Below are 20,335 nucleotides of genomic sequence, written 5' to 3'. Positions count from 1 at the left end.
GTTCATTATACATGTTTTCAGTTTCTGAACTTTGCTCCTGGCAGAGGGTTAATAACACTTTGAGTAGTACTGCTGGGAAGCCCTCCTTGTTCCCTCTGCTTTCTCCCATTGCAACACTGTCTGGGAATGGGGGAGGAGTCCACAGAATTTTACATTTTATGTTTCATAATGAGTACATTACAGGGTGTTTCCAGTGCACTTGACTAAAATATCTCTGAGAGGGCAATTGATCCAAGGGCAGGGATTCCCTGCTGTCAGGTGGGGGTACTGGGTTTTAAGGACCTTGAGCTTGCGCTAGAGTGAGGGAAGTACTTGAGGTCACTCAGTTAATTAAATTTGCAGAGTTGGCCTCTTTGACCAGGATTCCTGTGCCACCTGATGGTCAAGGAGGCAACTTGGTGCCTTTGCAGAACTTTGGATTTAGAATGAGGTTCTTCCACAATTCTAAAAGACGTGTGTACCCCACTGTTCATTGCAGCAGTATTTACAACAGCCAGAACATGGAAGCAACCTAGATGTCCATCGACAGATGAGTAAGTTGTACATATATACAGTGGAATATTACTTCATAAAAAGGGATGAATTTGAGTTGGTTTTAGTCAGGTGGCCGAATCTAGAGCCTGTTTTACAGAGTGAAGTAAGTCAGAAAGAGAAAAACATAGATCTTATATTAATGCATATATATAGAATCTAGGAAAGCTACTGATGACCCTAATTGCAGGGCAGCGATAGAGATGCAGACAGGGAACAGGCTAGTGGGTACAGCTGGGGAAGGACAGGGTGGATGGTCTGAGGGAGTGGCATGGAAACATACCATTTACTGTATGTAAAACAGTGGGAATTTGCTGTATGTCTTGGAGACCTCGATCCATGCTCTGTGACAACCTAGAGGGCTGGGATGGGGTGGAGGATGGGAAGGACGTCCAAGAAGCAGGGGACATATGTATACCTATGGCTGATTCGTATTGAGGTATGGCAGAAACCAATACAACATTGTAAAGCAGTTATCCTCCAATTAAAAATAAATAAATTTAAAATAATAATACAGTGAAAAAAAGAATGAGGTTCTTGCTTCTAATTTACTGAATTCAGGGACTGGATAGATATTTTCTCTTTCTCATTCTGCTGGAAGACAGACCCAGTCCCAGTTTTCTCCTTTTGAGTTGAAATTTTGCCTTTGCCTGAGGACTTTGTTGTGCTGTCTCTAGCCACGAGGAGAATTGTTTCACAGGCCGGAATCTCCCGCTGCTCTTTACTGTCCTTCCTATGACGACTTGGGAGCATTATGTATCCCAGGGTCGTTGTCTTCAATTACAGGCATTTTTGCCTCTGTGTTACGGTCATTAAGTGAAGTCACGCTGAGGTTTTTTCCAGCATTGTTTCTGCCTCCCCAGAAAGACATGGAAATGATATGCTCTCCTCGTGTAGAATGAAAATGCCCGTCACTGCCCTCTTGTGAATGCCTTTTTCCTTGTGGGAGTCTGGAGGGAGGTACAGGAGTGCTGTTGCACTGGGAGTTGCCATTGTGATGGTAAATAAGATGATGGGTTTGCAGCTGACCTCTGCCTCATACTAACACTTGACCTTGGCAATTTACTGAACCTCCCTTAACTTCATTTCCCTTACGCAGGAAATGGAGGTGGTGAGTCCCAGTGAGAGTCTTGTCTGGGGGAAGAGTGTCGGTATTGCTCTGTGGGACCAGGTGACGTGTCTGTTCTCTGAGGAGGATGGATGGCTCCCGAACTCCTCTGGGTACAGCGCACTGGTGGTTAGGTGAGGTCTGAGGGCCAGCAGCCAACGAGGACACAGTCAGAACCAGTCGTGGCCCTCTGCCCAGACCCTCCACCTGCAGCTAAGGAATTACTCAAAGTCTGAATGGGTAGATCATTTTCCCTGCCTTGTGGTCAGAAGCTCAGGCTCTGGAGCTGAGTGGCCTGGGGTTGAGTCCTGGCTCTGCCCTTACTGGCGGAGTGGAAGGGGACAGTAAGTGGAATGGTTTTGGCCGGTTGACAGTGGAGCTGATGAGTACAGAGATGTGAAATTCTCTGAACCACAGGCGGCACATTCTGCTCATTACCCACCAAGCTGATTCAGTCAGCAACTTAGTAAGTGCCTTTTGCATGTCAAGTGTTCTGTAGGGTCCTGGTAGACCAATCAGACAGTCCTGTCCTCATAGAGTTTATGGTCCAGTGGAGGACTTGGCAGGGCTGTTGGTAAAGGGCTTGTGGGCCCTTTAGGCTCTATGGGCCACGTGTCTCTGTTGCAGCTACTCAACTCTGCTGTCGTATTGTGAAAATAGCTACAGTAAGTAAATGAGTGATCACAGCTGTGTTCTAATAAAACTTTATTTACAAAAACAGTTAGTGGGCCACATCTGGCCCAGGGACTGTCATTTGCCAAATCTGTGGTCCAGTGGGAAGACAGATGTTAAAGACATCAGGCCCAAGTAAATATATTATTACAGATTGTAATTAGTTGCATGAAGAGTGACACAGGATTCTGTGAGAGGAAGGGTCAGAGAAGATAGCTTTGAAGAAGTGATGTTAAAGCCAAATGCTAAGGAGGAGGTGGTGGGAGTTGGGGGAGAGGGGACAGCACCGAGGGGCCAGGGAAGTGGCTGCAGTAGTTCTGAGCCAAGAGGCACAGAATTGCAGGCTGTGTTTCTGTCTCTCTAGAGGCATGACAGAGGCTTTGCCACTTCTTTGGCTAAGAAAAAAAATGACAGTTTTTCCTCTGATACATAATTCACACCATTTCTCCCCACTTACCCATCCCAGATAGTCCCAGTACTGAGAGATGAGCTGTAGTAATATATTAACATATTATTCTGAATACTTCTGGTGGGTCCTTTCTCTCTGGCTTCCTTTTCTTTTTTTAATTGTCAATATCTATCCATGTTAGGGAAGTAAGAATGCACATTATTCCATGATTAGATTTCTACTTTTTGATCTTGTTTTTGCTTTCTCCTATTTTAAACAGTAATATTTTATTTTAGTATTATATTTGGCTGGATAAAAATTCACAGCCTGAAACTATTTTGGGGAAAAAAAATTATCTCTTGATTACATCTCAGGTTTCTCCTGATTTTCAACCTCAGTTTTATATATTCTTTAAACTGGTTGCAGTATTCTGTGGTGATTTTACAGAGAAGGACACCTGTGTTCCTCATTCTAGAATATTTGGAGTGGTGCCTCAGAGGTAGGGATTTAGATCTGTTAACTGGGACCTCTTGTCTTTCCTCCGTTTTTTATTCTTATGGTTCCGGGGCTCTGAGGGGACCCTATGACCTTGAGAGTAAGTGTGGTATAGTGCTTGGGAGCCTACACTCTGGAGCCAGATGGTGTGAATTAAAACCTAATTTCAGTATTTATTATCTGTGTGAAATTGGATGAAGTTATTTACTCCCTCTGTACCTCAATTTTCTTATCTTTAAAATGGAAACAGTAATGATATCCACCTCATAGAGTTATTGTGAAGATTGAAATGAGTAAAATATACCTTAAGTCCTCAGAACAGTGACTGGACACACTGTTATTTTCTGTGTTATCTATTATTATTACTAATTATGTTTGGAAGACAGTGACTGTAATCCCTCCTTAACCATACTTGAATTCTGGCAGTTGGCTCCTGACTCATCCTGAGATCTTGAGTTGCATCACTTTATTTATTTTTATTTCTCATTTGTAATTTTAATCAAAGTATTGCTATTCATTTTTAAGTCCTTCCTTATAAGCACCAAATTTTAATATCTATGTCAGTTTTGATATGTGGAGGGAAGAAGCTCCATCAAAAACTTCCTTCCAGAAGAAAACAAAACATTTCATTTTTGCTTCACTTTCTCCTTAAGGCTCTACGAAAGACCTTTTGTCATCAGAAGTCTGGGAATTTTAGTCCTTTTGAGAATTTGTCCTCAAAATACTTTTGTACTTTGAAACACGCTTGTTAAGTAAGTGAAGTGAAGTCGCTCAGTCGTGTCCGACTCTTTGCGACCCATGGACTGTAGCCCACCAAGCTCCTCCGTCCATGGGATTCTCGAGGCAAGAATACTGGAGTGGGGTGCCATTTCCTTCTCCAGGGGATCTTCCCGACCCAGGGATTGAACCCAGGTCTCCCGCATTGCAGGCAGACGCCTTAACCTCTATGCCACCAGGGACCGCTTGTTAAGTAAAATAGCCCTTTTTTGAATGTCGACTTTAAAAGGTCGTTTTAGCAACAACATTCACCTCTCCTGTCATGTATTTTACTTCATGGTTTATAATCAGCGACTTACTCTCTGTGTACTTAGAATTCTTACGTGTTATTTGGGGCCTTTCTATACTTTGTACAAACTTGAAAGAGATCCTGCATGCCTTAGGATGCAGAAAAGTAGGCTGCCTTGGGGTGATCTTGAGCAAGTAGGTTTATGTTTATGATCTTAGGTGTTGGTTTTTTTGATCTGTATAATGGTCTAGCTGATCTTCAAGGCCCCTTCGTGGTTTCTATTTTCGGTTTAGGTACCTGCATAATATACAATGTTCTTTTTTTGTTGTTGTTTTTAAGTTTTATTTGGCTGCTTCTTGTCTTCGTTGTGGCATGCGGGATCTTAGCTACAGCTTGAGGGATCTAGTTCTCCCGACCAGGGATGGAACCTGGGCCCCCTGCATTGGGAGTGCAGAATCTCAGCCACTGGACCTACAAGGGAAATTCTTCATGGACTTTTCTAAATCTTGCAGTGCCATTGTTCTGATTACATCCTCCTGGGCAAGAATCTGTCTTCATCCCCTCTCCCCTGAGGGAAGGCATTCTAACTTGTTTTCCTATAAGCTGCTTTTAAAATTGCTTTAGAAGAATTGTTTTTCTTTATACATCTTATACGTTTATGATTCATTCTTCCCGAGTTGTTGTTGTTGCTTCTGTGTTTTTGTCGCACTCCTTGGCAGCCACACAACTGCTTTCAGACATGCTGTGAAGAGCTAGCATTACAGTCGTCTTGTTGGAACTTGTCCCAGCCCAGATTCTATTTTTAATAAACTGCAGTGCATTGTTCTCAAAGGTTACCACGTTTCTTACGGATGTAAATGAAAACTCTGTCTTATACCCGCAGACCCTGTGATTTACTGCTGTGGATCAGTTTTTCGTTCAGTATCTGGTCAGTTATTCTCAGTGGCCCGTTTGCCTTTTGTGTCATTACGCTGGATGCCATTGATCAAAGGGCAGGCTTGGGTTTACAATGCATCTTGCCATTTACTTAGTGCTGATAACGTTCCTTGTTTTGCTTGATTTCCTCTGCCACCCTGAGCCACAGGCAGGCTGAATATGAGCAACCCCACTTATAACCTGAAACAAAGGCCAAGAGAGAGGAATTGCCCGAAATCAAAAGGAAGTTCATACTGGGGGGAGCAATGGCCAAACACAGCTGTGAGGTGTGTGCTGTGGGCTTTTGATGACTGGTCTGCAGGATATTAGTTTGCTAACTTTCATTACGTTTTTTTCATGACAAAGATAATATGTGCTCATAGTTAAAAATTGGAACAGTTGAAAAAACAAAAAGCCTCTTGGTGGGCTTGTCATCTGCAAGCCCTTCTCTTTGACACTCTTTCAGTCCAGTCTCTCAATCATGTCCGATTCTTTGCGACCCCATGAATCGCAGCACACCAGGCCTCCCCGTCCATCACCAACTCCCGGAGTTTACCCAAACTCATGTCCATCGAGTCAGTGATGCCATCCGGCCATCTCATCCTCTGTCATCCGCTTCTCCTCCTGCCCCAGTCCCTCCCAGCATCAGGGTCTTTTCCAGTGAGTCAACTCTTCGCATGAGGTGGCCAAAGTACTGGAGTTTCAGCTTCAGCATCAGTCCTTCCAATGAACACCCAGGACTGATCTCCTTTAGGATGGATTGGTTGGATCTCCTTGCAGTCCAAGGGACTCTCAAGAGTCTTCTCCAACACCACAGTTCAAAAGCATCAATTCTTCGGTGCTCAGCTTTCTTCACAGTCCAACTCTCACATCCATACATGACCACTGGAAAAACCATAGCCTCGACTAGATGGACCTTTGTTGGCAAAGTAACGTGTCTGCTTTTTAATATGCTATCTAGTTTGGTCATAACTGTCCTCCCAAGGAGTAAGTGTCTTTTAATTTCATGGCTGCAATTGCCATCTGCAGTGATTTTGGAGCCCCCCAAAATAAAGTCTGACACTATTTCCCACTGTTTCCCCATCAATTTCCCATGAAGTGATGGGACCAGATGCCATGATCTTCGTTTTCTGAATGTTGAGCTTTAAGCCAACTTTTTCACTCTTCTTTCACTTTCATTAAGAGGCTTTTTAGTTCCTCTTCACTTTCTGCCATAAGGGTGGTGTCATCTGCATACCTGAGGTTATTGATATTTCTCTCGGCAATCATTCCAGCTTGTGCTTCTTCCAGCCCAGTGTTTCTCATGATGTACTCTGCATATAAGTTAAATAAGCAGGGTGACAATATACAGCCTTGACGTACTCCTTTTCCTATTTGGAACCAGTCTGTTGTTGAATGTCCATAACTGTTGCTTCCTGACCTGCATACAGGTTTCTCAAGAGGCAGGTCAGGTGGTCTGGTATTCCCATCTCTTGAAGAATTTTCCACAGTTGATTGTGATCCACACAGTCAAAGGCTTTGGCATAGTCAATAAGGCAGAAATAGATGTTTTTCTGGAACTCTGTTGCTTTTTTGATGATCCAGACACTGGTGACAAGTGTTAATAATTTCTCAAGTATTCTTTCTGGAATTTCCATTAAAGCATAGATGTTGAAGGCAGGCTCTGGCCGCTCTGTCCCTTTGTGTCCCTCAGGTATATAGTTGTGCTGTGGACCTAGAGGGCTCAGTGTCTGCTGCTTGGATGGAGGACATTTCCAGTAATTGTTCTGTACACACGTTGGCTCACTCACATGTTTTTACTTATTGTTGTATCTTGGACAAATTTTCACAGCCATACCTATGGAGTAGGTTCTGTCTTATTTATTACTGTAATTATTTAACCAGTTAAATTATTTCTTGAAGAAGGAAATGGCTACCTACTCCAGTATTCTTTCTTGAAGAATTCCCTAGACAGAGGAGCCTGGCAGGCTACAGTCCATGGAGTCACAAATAGTCGGACACGACTGAATGACTAACGCTAAATTATTTCTAACTTTTTTCAGTTAAAACCTTGCCAGGGAGGACCATTGCATGCTGACTGTTATTTCAGTATCCTTTTTCCATTTCTAATTTTGGTGGCTCATTGCTGCTCAGGAGCACGTTTGCCAAGTTCCCCTGGCAGCTAGGTGTGACTGCGTGGCTGGGAGATGTTCTGGCCATCAAGATCGTGAGAAAAAGCGATGTGTGTGACTCTCAGGAACTTTTTTGGAAGGAAGGGAGAAATCTCTCTCCTTCTTGTCTGTTTGCCCCTCGCGCAGGTTTAATGATAGGGGGCTGGAGTGGCCATGTTGGTTCCTAAGATAGACTCTTGAGGATGACAAAGCAACAGGTTAAAAGGAACCTGTGTCCCTGGCCCTGCAGAGCTGCCGTTTCAGACCTGCACTGCTTCCTCCCTGTGAACACTTACGTGAAAGAGGGAAACAAACTTCCATCTTGTTTTAAGCCAGGCTTGGATCATTTGGGGCCTGGATACAGGCTCTGTATCTTTTCTACCTGTGTGAGTATAGATGTGGAACAGATTGCAGGGCTGAAGGACATGCTCATGTAAAGTTTTGATTTACACTGTCTAATTGAGATTTAAGTGTCTGTCATCATCATCTCATGAAACATTCCCCATGATGTCTATGTCCTTTTATTATACAGAGATCTACATTTAACATAGAGAACTCTGAAATCTGTTAAGGTTGCATAAATATTCATGTTACCAATGGAAAATGCTAGCATGTGAAACAAGAGTTTGGTTCCAAGGGTCAATATTAGTAACATTCTGTATCTATAGGAAGGAATTCCTAGGATGTGTATTTATAAAAGGGCAGGGAGAATGGGGAAGTGGTTGAGGGTACCACTTAGGTAACCTCACTGAACAATAGATCTGGAGAGTGCACACACCCATGTATGCACCCATGTCCAAATGATCATGGATATGGAAGCAATTTACACACCCCTGACCATTCCCATCCACACATCCATCCAACCATCCAGCCAGCCACTTATTCATCCATCCATCCATTTACCCGCCCAGCAGGACTGGGCCTGCCCTGTGCTAGTCACTTAGTACTGTACTTGCAGGATTAAATAGGTTAAACATAGTCTCTGCTACCATGGGACATGTAGTTTAGGGGTTGGACAGATATTAATAATCATGCAAATGACAATTGGTGTAAATACTGTAAGGGAGACAGTATGCTGTGAGTGGAGGGTGGAGGTTGTTGGGGAGGGGGCTATGTCAATTTCGTGTTGCTACAGTAAAATGGTACCACAAATTTAGCAGCTTTTTTTATTTGGCCATGCTGTGTGGCATGTGGGATCTGAATTCCCCAACCAGGGATCCAACCAGTGCCCCCTGCAGTAGAAGCACAGAGTCTTAATGACTGGACCACCAGGGAAGTCCCTTAGCAGCTAAAAATGACAGGAGTTTATTCTCTTGGAGCTCTGGAGGTCAGAAGTCCTAAAATCAAGGTGTTGGCAGGGCTGCACAGCTTCCAGAGGTTCTAGGAGAGCTCTTTCCATTGTCTAGGGCCTGTGTGCATTGCTTGGCTCAGGGTGCCTTCCATCTTGAAGGCCAGCAGCGTAGCATCTTCAGGGCTCTCTCAGCTCTGCACGTGTCATCATGCCTTCTCGCTGACTGTGATACTCTTGCCTCCTCCTCATGAGGACCCTTGAGGACACTGGGCCCACTTCGACCATCCAGGATAATCCCCCCATCTCAAGCTTCTTAACTCAGTCATACCTGCAGAGTCCCTTTTGCCACACTGGGTCATCGTTACTGCGAGCGCTTTTCTCTAGCTGCGGTGCACGGGCTTCTCATTGCGGCTTCGCTTGTTGCGGGGCACAGGCTCCAGGGTGCGCGGGCTTCAGCGGTTGTGGCACGTGCATTCCGTAGTTGCGGCTGCCAGGCTCAGGAGCACAGGCTCAGTAGTTGTGGCACATGAGCTTACTGGGTTTTGGGATCTTACCAGACCACGGATTCTTTACCAGTGAGCCATGAGGGATGCCCCAGATTTGTATTTGAAAAGAACAATTTTGCTGCCACGTTGACAGTGGGGTTAAGGCCAGCAAGGTGGATATTGGATGCCATTTAGGAGGCTGTTTAAATTCAGATGAAAAATGGTGTTGGCTTGGTCTCACTGGTGGCTGTAGGTTAAAGAGAAGCGAAAGGACTTGAGAGATTTAAGGAGAGGGAATCAGTCAATACACTGTGATGAATGAGTGTTGAGTGGGGAATGGGATGTTGGGCCTGGCCCTGAGGCTTGTAGAAGGAGCTGGAAGGAAGGTAGCATTGTCATGGAGTAAGTGGAGAAACACCAGGAAAAGATTGGATTTGGGGGGAAGGAGAAGTGAGAGCTAGAGCTTGGGGTAGAATGATTTTGAGGGTCTGTGAGACAACCAAGTGGAAATGTGTATTCGTCCTACCTGAATGAGCTCAGAAGTGAGCTTCCAGGGATGAAGGTGGTGAAGAGTTGGAGGTGTTTGGCACATAGCTGCTGATTAAAGCCTGGTTATTATCTGGACCCTCCACAGAGAGGCATGGAGGGAGGAAGGAAGACCTCAGACAGTGGCTGGGGAAAGCTAGCAGCTGTGTGCACCGTCCAGAGTTGACTGTGTGGAGTGCATCAAGGGTGGCATCCAGAAGGGGCTATTTTGAGGAGAGATGGCAAGGAGAGAAAACAGACAGGTCTCAACACGTATTATGGAAAACTTCAAACACTGTATTTGTTTCCTCTTGCTGCTGTAACAAGTTACCATGACCTTAAGTGGCTTAAACAGTACAAATTTATTATCTTATAGCCTCAAGGTCAGAAGTCTGAGCTGAGTTTCCCTGAGCCAAAATGAAGGCAGTACAGTGCTGTGTTCTTCCTGGAAGTTCTAGTGGAAGCTACTTCCTTGTCTTTTAAGCTTCTAGAGGCTGCTTGGTTCTTTGGCTCCCGGCCCCTTCCTCCACCTACAAAGTCAGCAAAGGCATGACTTACATATCATATCACTCTCATTGGTTGTCCTGCTCTGTCTCCCCCTTTCAAGGATGCTTGTGATTACATTGTGCTCAACTGGATAGTCCAGGACAATCCCCCTATTTTTGGTCAACTGATTAGCAAATCAGTTCTTCTGCAATCTAAGTTTCCCTCTGCCATGTAAGGTGATGTCATCACGAGTTTTGGGAGTCATCACAAGTTTTGGGAGTCATCACAAGTTTTGCCCATGTCATCAAAAGAGGACATGGGCATCTTTGGGAGACCATTACCCTGCCCATAATATCTGTAAAAGTATAAATGAGATGGTATAACAAGCTCAGCTTGTTACGTACCCACGCTCAGCTTCAACAGCAGAGTTTTATCCCCACCTCCCACTTCTCCCCACTGGATTATTTGAAACAACTCTTAGAAATCATCTGATTCATTTGTAAATGTTTCAGAATAGATGGTTGTTTAAAGTAGTTTAGCTGTGAAGAGAAGGTGAGAAAGGATGGGGACTGGGGAGATGTGGGAAGAAGATGTGTGTATATATTTTCACATGAGAGACACGTAGGCATGTTCAGTTCAGCAGGGCAGATCTAATAGTGCAGGAGCGATCGACCTTGGACGAGAGCGAGATCTCCGTTGTTGACAGGGAGGCATGTAGGTTTGAAGGGTTCAGTTCAGTTCAGTTGTGTCCGACTCTTTGTGACCCCATGAACTGCAACATGCCAGGCCTCTCCGTCCATCACCAACTCTCGGAGTCCACCCAAACCCATGGCCATTGAGTTGGTGATGCCATCCAACCATCTCATCCTCTGTCATCCCCTTCTCCTCCTGCCCTCAATCTTTCCCAGTATCAGGGTCTTTTCAAATGAGTCAGCTCTTCGCATCAGGTGGCCAAAGTATTGGAGTTTCAGCTTCAACATCAGTCCTTCCAGTCAACCCCCAGGACTGATCTCCTTTAGGATGGACTGATTGGATCTCCTTGCAGTCCAAGGGACTCTCAAGAGTCTTCTCCAACACCACAAAAGCATCAATTCTTCGGCACTGAGCTTTCTTCACAGTCCAACTCTCACATCCATACATGACCACTGGAAAAACCATAGCCTTGACTAGACAGACCTTTGTTGACAAAGTAATGTCTCTGCTTTTTAATATGCTGTCTAGGTTGGTCATAACTTTCCTCCCAAGGAGGAAGCGTCTTTTAATTTCATGGCTTCAATCGCCACCTGCAGTGATTTTGGAGCCCCCCCAAAATAAAATCAGCCACTATTTCCACTGTTTCCCCATCCATTTCCCATGAGGTGATGGGACTGGGTGCCATGATCTTCGTTTTCTGAATGTTGAGCTTTAAGCCAACTTTTTCACTCTCCTCTTTCACTTTCATCAAGAGGCTTTTCAGTTCTTCTTCACTTTCTGCCATAAGGATGGTGTCATCTGCATATCTGAGGTTATTGATATTTCTCCTGGCAATCTTCATTCCAGCTTGTGCTTCTTCCAGCCCAGTGTTTCTCATGATGTACTCTGCATATAAGTTAAATAAGCAGGGTGACAATATACAGCCTTGACGTACTCCTTTTCCTATTTGGAACCAGTCTGTGGTACCATGTCCAATTCTAACTGTTGCTTCTTGACCTGCATATAGGTTTCTCAAGAGGCAGATCAGGTGGTCTGGTATTCCCTTCTCTTTCAGAATTTTCCACAGTTGATTGTGATCCACACAGTCAAAGGCTTTGGCATAGTCAATAAGGCAGAAATAGATGTTTTTCTGGGAGTGTGTAATTAAAGTTCCTCTCTGCTCATTTTATTTTGTTATTTTTGCTGTTGAGTGGGAGGCCAGTGAGAGGGGGCAAAGGAGTGTAAGAGTTTTGAGGAACTTGGAGAAGGCTGGAAATAGTCACTGTGGAGTGGAGAATGAGCATGTTAGAAAAACGCCATTGGAATGTGGGCATGTTGAGAGCTGCCTGAATTTGTTGAGTTCAATTGAGTGCAGTCAGCTTGGGGTGTGACTTCTCCCCTCTAATGTTGCTCATCTGTCTGGGTTCAGAGAAGGTGGATAGTTTGGTCCCCTCCAGGTTGACTTTTTGCCAAGTAGTATAAGCAAAGGGTGGCGGGGGTGGGGGGGGGTCGTGTTTGTGAGAGCCATTGAAATCATGATCCATGGACTCTAAGCTGGATGAGAAAGGAGAGGATTGAGGGGTTCCAGCCAGTCTCTGTGTGGCTGTAATGGGATGAGCCGGCAGGCAGAGCCCAGCCTGCCTGGGTCTAGGTGGTGACCAGATCCAGGCTGTGTCTTTGGGAGTGGGTAGCTGGAGTGGAGTGGAATAAAAGGCAGCTGCAAAAGAGAACACCAACACTGAGAGAGCAGGTGTGGGAAGCTGCTGCCACGTGGATCCTGAAACCACCCAGCATGATGGCGGGAGACGGGGTGTCAAGGTAGGTCTCCGGGGATGGGGAGTTAGGCAAGATGAGGAGAAAGGAAGGGGTTTGTACAGTGCCGGAGGCATGGGCTGCAGGGGGCAGATTTTTTTAAATTATGTATTTATTTCCACAGGCTTTCTCTCGTTGCAGCGAGCAGGGGCTACTCTCTAGTTGTGGTGCATGGGCTTCTCATTGCGGTGGCTTCTCCTGTTGCAGAGCGTGGGTTCTGGGACATGCGAGCTTCGGTAGTTGCAGCACGTGGGTTCAGAAGTTGTGGCACGTGGGCTCTAGGGTGTACGGACTCAGTCGTTGCAGGCACAGGCTTAGCTGCTCCAAGGCACTTGGGATCTTCGTGGATCAGAGATTGAACTCATGTCCCCTCAATTGGCAGGCAGATTCTTAACCAGTGGGCCACTAGGGAAGTCTGAGGGTAGCTGTTCTGACAAAAGGGTGACATTGCAGTGATCTGGAAGCAGCCCAGGGTATCAGACCTCCCTTTTGAGCCTTCCAGACCTCCTGCGAGAGGTTGAGCAGGCCTGACCTGAGGCGTGGCCCGGAAGTGTGGATCTCAGGTTTCATGAAGACCCTGTTAGCTCCCTTCCCTCTTCCTGAGCTGTGCTGTGGGTGCCTCCTCCCCTGCTGCCTCTTGTCCAGGGTATCCTCTCAAGCACCACCGTCCCCCACCCCCTGCCGCCAGTCACTGTAGTCAGCCTGAGTCACAACCAGCACTGTCCCCTCTACCCCCACCAGCTCCCTCTTTGGTGGGAAAGTATTACGATAGATAGAAAAAATTCCATTTAAGAATTCCCAAATAGCAGAAGTCATGGATTGAATAAATGGCTGCCTCATAAAGAAAGATTTAATGAGATCTGTCTCCATGTGCTCTACTTTTATATCTGACATTCCTCCTGGGCATTAAGCCATATTTCCTAACGTTGCTTTAGAAATGGCCGTGGGTATATTTAATACACATTATTTACATCAATTTATGATTGAGATGTAGCTTTATTGGAAAATATTCGTGATTTTTTTCAATACCATGAAATCCTGCTTTAATGAAGTATTAGTTTATGAATTCAGCCTGTATATGGAGTCACATCATTGTGAAGGAAACGAACCACTCCCTACCCCCCAACCGGACCCCCCACCATTAAAAGATAGTGAAACTGTTGTGCACACAAATGGCCACTGAATGTAAAGTCTCCGGTGACGGGTAAAGGACTTTAGATTGGCGGAACAGTATAATGGACCTAGAAGACAAGTGGAAACAAAGGATAAATAAGGGGATGGAATGTACTATTTCTGCTGAGGTTCTGTTTGCTCAGAATTGAGTTGTTCTGCATTTAATGTTTGCTTGTTGACACGTGACCATCTTGACAGGTTCTTAGCCTGCCTTTTGGCCATTTCTTTCTGTGATAGGAGATTCTAATTATACGAATCCAGAATAAGTAGCAGCAGCAGATTTATTTTTTTATAAAGCCTAACAGTCTCTTTTTAAAGTGCCTGTCTCCCAGATCTTTGAGAGTCTGTGAGCTATAGGTCTTCTGTGATAGCCCGAGGATTTGAGGAGCATAGAATGATGTAGAGCTGTAGGTAACCGTGGGGCCTGGTCCTCCCCAATCCCAGATTACTCACCTGGTTGGACTGAACTTTGGTCACTTTTCTTAATCCCGGTATCCAGGCCTTGGGAGAAAATGATCATCAGTGAGGTATTGCCAATGACCTGTTGGCCCTTAGCAGGGCTCAGGAAATGGTTTTATTCAGTAGGATTGCTCTGCATAGTATTTGGTTAAGACTGTGAAATCCCAAGTTTGACTCCAGGGTTCAAGTCTAAGCTCTGCCACTTATTGACTGTGGTTCTTGGGCAGATTCTCAACCATTTGAAGCCTTAAGTTCCTAACTATTAAATGGGGATTATAATAGTAAATACTTACCTGATGCTGAAGCTCCAGTACGTTGGCCACCTGATGCGAAGAGCTGACTCATTGGATCCTGGGAAGACCTGATGCTGGGAAAGACTGAAGGCAGGAGGAGAAGGGGTGGCAGAGGATGAGATGGTTGGATAGCATCACTGACTCAGTGGACATGAGTGTGAGCCAACTGCAGAAGAGAGTGAAGGAGACTTGTATGCTACAGTCTATGGGGTTGCAAAGAGTTGGACATGACTGGAGCAACTGAACAATAACAATTTACCTACTAGGAATGTTGTGAGAATAAATAGTGCAGTTCCTGGCACACAGTGGGAGTATCCAGTAACTTATTATCCTCATGTTGGAGCGTTGAACTTGAGTATGCATGGCTTATGATTTGATACACTTGGGAACAGTTAGGTTTTAAATGTTTTAAATCTATGTCTCCATTATTTATATGTCCTTGGACATTTTGCTTTCTCAATAAGGCCTTCCCTGACCACTCTATTTAAAGCTGCAACTGTCTACCTTTCACACCTCCCCACTCCATGCCTTCCCTCCTCCCCCTACTCCCTGGAGTCCCTACCCTCATTTCCAGCTTTGTTTTTCTCCACTGCACTTACCACATTCTGATGTACTGTCCAGTATACTTGCTTTTTCTTTCAGACTGCCTTTGTCCACTGTTCCGTTGTCAGAGCCTAGAATAGTGCCTGGCATGTGGTGGGTGCACAGTAGATAAATCTTTATCAGAAAAACACCATGACTTTGAAATTGGTGGTATGATTCTATACACCACTGAGTAGTATAAAAGCTACTCCAGGTATCTGAGCTTAGAACATTTTATTTGGAAGTTCTGAGTGGTAGTTGGCTCATTAGCTGTCCTAAACCTCCTTTCCTAATGGAAGGTCATTGAAGCTGGGTAGAACAGATTTGAGGGACGATGAAGTTGGGTGAGGAGAGGAATAGGCTGATCTCATTACCTCATGTACGGTTTACTTCCGACGCCTGTTTTCAGCATGATCATCTCCAGACTGTGGCCACTGGGGGAAATGTTGGTCTCAATAGCGGGCTCTCTCAAGTATCCTTTTGCTTTCTTGTCTGTTTTACACGCAACAGAACTTTTGCTGTTTTTCTCTTTCAGGGCACCAATGCCTCTGCTCTGGAAAAAGACATTGGTCCAGAGCAGTTTCCAATCAATGAACACTACTTCGGATTGGTCAACGTAAGTCTTTTGAAATGTGCTGTCTTAATCAGGTGTTTTAGCATTCTTGAGGCAATGTCACTGCCGTTTTCATCATTACCAAGTTTTAAATAATCGGTCATACTCCTTGGTTACCACAGGTGGCAAATACCAGAGTAGGGGATATTTAGTCCAATTTTTGGAAGTATGAGTTGCCCCAGAAGAGGAGGTTTAATTAGTGCATTATTAGGTCAGATTCTCATTTTCCCCCCTGTGCTTTAAGGGATTTCCTTTGCACACTAACTTTCAGAGCAATATTATTAGCCTTTGTAGCAAAATCTGCTTTTGTGTGTCCTCCCTTTACCATCTGAATGGGCTCATCAGATGGTATACATCAGCTCAACCAGAGAGTTGAAAGGGTTACCAGCTCATCACCAGTGGTTGCTTCGTGGCATAATTTGGTATCTGAAGCATGGGTTGGAAGTGGGGGGAGACGGGCCAGTTTATCTCTAAATCCCTTGGCCTCATTTCACTTGTGCTCAGCAACGGTTCCCTTGTATATAGCCAGACTTGTTCGGCACTGTGTCCTGGATAAGTTCATGATAGCCGGGTAGTAAGGCAATATTACCCACCACCCTCATGAGCTTTCTTCTCCAGCTGATCCTTTCTCTCTGGGGTGGAGGATTTAAATAACATCAACTGTTACTTCACAAGCACCAGGTTTTCTGGAACAACTGCTCTGAGCATGGTCTGTCAGAACTCAGGTGTCATAGGTCATAATCTCTACTGAGTGTTTTGAGTGAATGCCACTTGTGGACTAATGGAGTGGACATTGTCTCTGAAGTAGTACAGACCTAATCCAAAGTCTGCTTGTGCTGTTCCCTAGCTGTGTGATCTTGGGCAAGTCACTTGCCCTCTCTGAGCTTCCATTTCCCCTTCTGTGAAATGGATCACAGCGGTTTCTACACCTTGGCTTATAGTGAAGGATCCATGAGAGCTCCTGCTGAAGGTCCTGACAGGAGGCTGAGGCACACAGTGACACTCGGTAAATGTTAGTTCCTTTTCTTTCCCAGGAGTTGTTCACTGGTCCAGGGACCAAGTATTACTAAAGGGTGTCTGGCTAAAGGTGAGGTACTGAGTAAAGAAAAGAATGGGAGGAGGTGGCTAAAGTACTGGAATATAGGTCACTGTGTTGATGGAATACTGACTTATAATTTTAATGCAACTTTTCAGGCATTGTGCAAAGGCCTCTTGCTTAAGCTCTGTGAGGATAGTTATTCAAGTTGAGGGAATTCTGCCTTGGCCAGGAAAAAGATGGATGCAGACTATGGAGGAATAAAGAACTAAAGCCATCTCCTAGCCTGTGGAAGCATTGTGAGATCTAAACCTAATAATAATTTTGTACATGTTCACTTCAAATGGTAGTTGATGAAAGTTACAGCTTCTCTTTAAAAACGGGTTTGTCTCATCACGTAATTGTGTCAAAGTAGATTAAAATGTATAAAAATAGGAAGTGTTCTATCTTAGCATACGAAGAAATGTCACGTTAAGGATGGCCGTGCATCTGCCTTGCTCTTGGGCAGATGACACACAAGCCAACAACCAGGCTTGAGAAGATGTTCATGTTCTATTTTAATCTTACACAGCATTTTCTAATCTGCTATTAATCTTCTAATTGTCTTAGATGGTTTTCTTCTTTATTTTAGCACATATGAACAACTCTAAAACGAACGTTTCAGCTTTGTGTTCTTCCATAGAACTGGTTATCCAGTCGGTTGAAAACCAGTGGGACGATGACTTTTTGCCTTGTTAAATCATAACCGTGGCTTTTGAGAAGTGCAACATGTTACTCTGCGGGTCCTGCTGTGGTGGCAGGAGACCAGGACCTATGTGGTATTGTATTGAGACAGTGGCTACTTTGGCAGAAACGAGATTGCTTTGGAGAAAGTGAGGCGATTAGTCTGAAGCCTGTGGCAGGAGTGCCAAACCCTTGAAAGAGAGAAAATTAAAACAAGTCCCCACTCGGTTAAGGCTGTTTCAGCTGAGCAGGTGGTTCTCAGTAGCTGGATTTCTTTCTGATTGGGGTTTTTACTTTCCCTGTCATAGGAGTTTTGATGTGTTGCAATGTGACGTCTTTTGTGTTGCCAGCTGCTTTTCTGTGTCTCCATGTCATGTTGATTTTTTTTCCTTCTTCACCCTCTCTTTTGAGCACCAGAAAGTCTCATTAGATTTTTAAAAACCAAGGCCGAGTGTTCCTTATCATTTTATAGAGACTTTTATAGCCTAGAGAGCTCTCCAGCTTGTGTACACTAGCATTCATTTCCCTGGTGATCAGATAGTCACTGGTGTTCTGCATGGCTTACTGGTCTACCACGGCATGCAGCCCGTGACACAGGGGATCTGGGCCAGCTCACACAAGGGCGGCCCCTCCCTCTCCTCACTGGTCCACAGAACCCTGGTTTAAATCGGCCCTCTTGTCCTTTGGCAGTTCGGAAACACATGCTACTGTAACTCCGTTCTTCAGGCCCTGTACTTCTGCCGGCCGTTCCGGGAGAATGTGCTGGCGTACAAGGCCCAGCAAAAAAAGAAAGAGAACTTGTTGACATGCCTGGCAGACCTTTTCCACAGCATCGCCACGCAGAAGAAGAAGGTCGGCGTGATCCCACCAAAGAAGTTCATTTCGAGGCTGAGAAAAGAAAATGGTGAGTTGCATGGAGATGAATGTGTTTCAGATCTGAGATAAGGAGAATCAACAGGTCTGTGTAACCTCAAAATGAATCCCCCCCCCTTTTTTTTTAATGGGAAAATAGTATGGCCAACTACTCAAATACCAGTTTTTAAATACAAGATATTTCTTTTCCACCCAGTATATAAAGCAAAATTGGATTAAAAAAATATACTTAAAAATTCTGATTGGAACTTCCCTAGTGGTTCAGTGGCTAAGACTCCACACTTGCAGTGCAGGGAGTGTGGGTTCCACCTCTGGTCAGGGAATTAAGATCCCACATGGCCAAGAAAAAAGTAATTCATCATTCCAGAATGGAATGATCTTTTTATTTGCTCCACATTCGGAGGACTTTTTTCCAGGTAGGATCATTATAAGAGGAAAAATTGCCCAAGGCAGGACACTGACTGGAATAAATAGGTTGATGTAATAATTGAATAAAATAGTACTGTCTTATAAACTTGTCATAAGTGATTAAACTAAGTGCACATTATCTAATTAGAGCCTCTGCTGTTTTAAAAATAATACCTCTGATTTTTATATGTCTAAAAGAGTTGAAGGATATCAAATTGATATTTTTCTATAATAAAAATGTCCCGCTGTCACTTGATTTTCTTCCTTTTTTTTCCCCCTCTATCTGGTTTTTTGGGGGAGAGATGGTGGTAGAGACGAGGTTATTCCAGAAGTTTTGCATGGGTAAATTTTATGACTATAGAAATATTTGATACGGCAACTTGTGGTTAGCCTAGGTTTCAGCCATATTGCAACAGACTTGCACAGTTAATCAGATGTTTGTTTTTTAAAGTTTCATTCAATTTGATTGCTGTCTTTTGAAGTTGTTGTAGTTTATACAGAGCAGAGTAAAAATAATCTGAGAAGGAAGCAGAACCCTCCCAAGTCTCCCTTGTGAACATGATTAATAGTGAAGTCTCACAGCTGCATTCATCTCTTGATTGTTTGTCCTTATGGCAGGGAGCAGCGGCAGGCTGCTGGCATCTTCTGTATTTGGTTTCAGAATGCTATCAGATAGATTCATTCTTGTATATGTATCTCTCGTCTCCCTTACGTGTTTCATTTAAGCTGCTTCTAGGCTGGTCCAGAGTTTAATATGATCTTTGGGAAGAGACCCTGTCATTCTGGATAGATTACAAAGTGAATAATTGATCATTGGTGGTCATATCATATTAAATATTGATATTTTATCAGGGAGCTTGTCAAGTATTTCCTGTTCTTTTTCTTTTCTTTTTTTTGTAGAGCAAATACAAATGTTTGTAGCTTTATATATTTATGATGACTTTACAGAGGGAGATTGGGAAAATTTAGTTCTCAGTGGTAAAAAGTAGAAGTGAACAAAAAGTTTTTTAAAAAACTTACCCATTGAAGTTGCAAGATAGAGGTGAATATATCCCATACATGTCCATTCTTTTGATATAAAAATTGAAACATGGTTTGTAAAATTAAGCATTTCCTTTGCTTTTCAAGAGCCAGAGACTGAAATAACAACCCTCTCCTTTCCAGATCTTTTTGATAACTACATGCAGCAGGACGCCCACGAATTTTTAAATTATTTACTAAACACTATTGCGGACATCCTGCAGGAAGAGAAGAAACAGGAGAAACAAAATGGAAAATTAAAAAATGGCAACATGAATGAACCTGCGGAGAATAATAAACCAGAACTCACCTGGGTCCATGAGATTTTTCAGGGAACGCTCACCAATGAAACGCGATGCTTGAACTGTGAAACTGTAAGCATCACGAGGGCCTTCATGTAATTTGCTTGTGCATATCTGTGCATGAGCTGTGTTGTGCGTGAGTGCAGCGTGGCATCGTAGCACCTAGCAGTTGTCTTCCTTGTATACAGACTGTTCTGTTGATATGTATGAGCCTCAGGTGCAAACTCTGGAAGCTTGTCTACATCTAAGATGCCTCAGCCGGTGGAAGTAGAGTGATGAGGGAAAAATCTCAAAAACTTAGATCGCTATGCTGCATG

At 44.1% G+C, this 20,335-nt stretch overlaps 1 protein-coding gene across 2 annotated transcripts in view; it reads left to right on the top strand.

Moving 5' to 3' along the window:
• Positions 1–20,335, top strand: part of USP46 (ubiquitin specific peptidase 46) — a 77,041-nt gene that overhangs the window by 12,396 nt on the left and 44,310 nt on the right. For both annotated transcript variants that reach the window (XM_040238219.1, XM_040238220.1), the window contains exons 2-4: positions 15,579–15,659; positions 18,106–18,319; positions 19,861–20,090. In XM_040238219.1, coding sequence (XP_040094153.1) covers positions 15,579–15,659; positions 18,106–18,319; positions 19,861–20,090 — 525 coding nt within the window. The remainder of the gene's footprint in view (positions 1–15,578; positions 15,660–18,105; positions 18,320–19,860; positions 20,091–20,335) is intronic.

Source organism: Oryx dammah, unplaced genomic scaffold, assembly GCF_014754425.2.
Source record: "Oryx dammah isolate SB20612 unplaced genomic scaffold, SCBI_Odam_1.1 HiC_scaffold_3, whole genome shotgun sequence".
Taxonomy (NCBI): domain Eukaryota; kingdom Metazoa; phylum Chordata; class Mammalia; order Artiodactyla; family Bovidae; genus Oryx; species Oryx dammah.
Note: the sequence above shows the minus strand (reverse complement) of the source record. Positions and strands in the feature narration are given on the sequence as shown.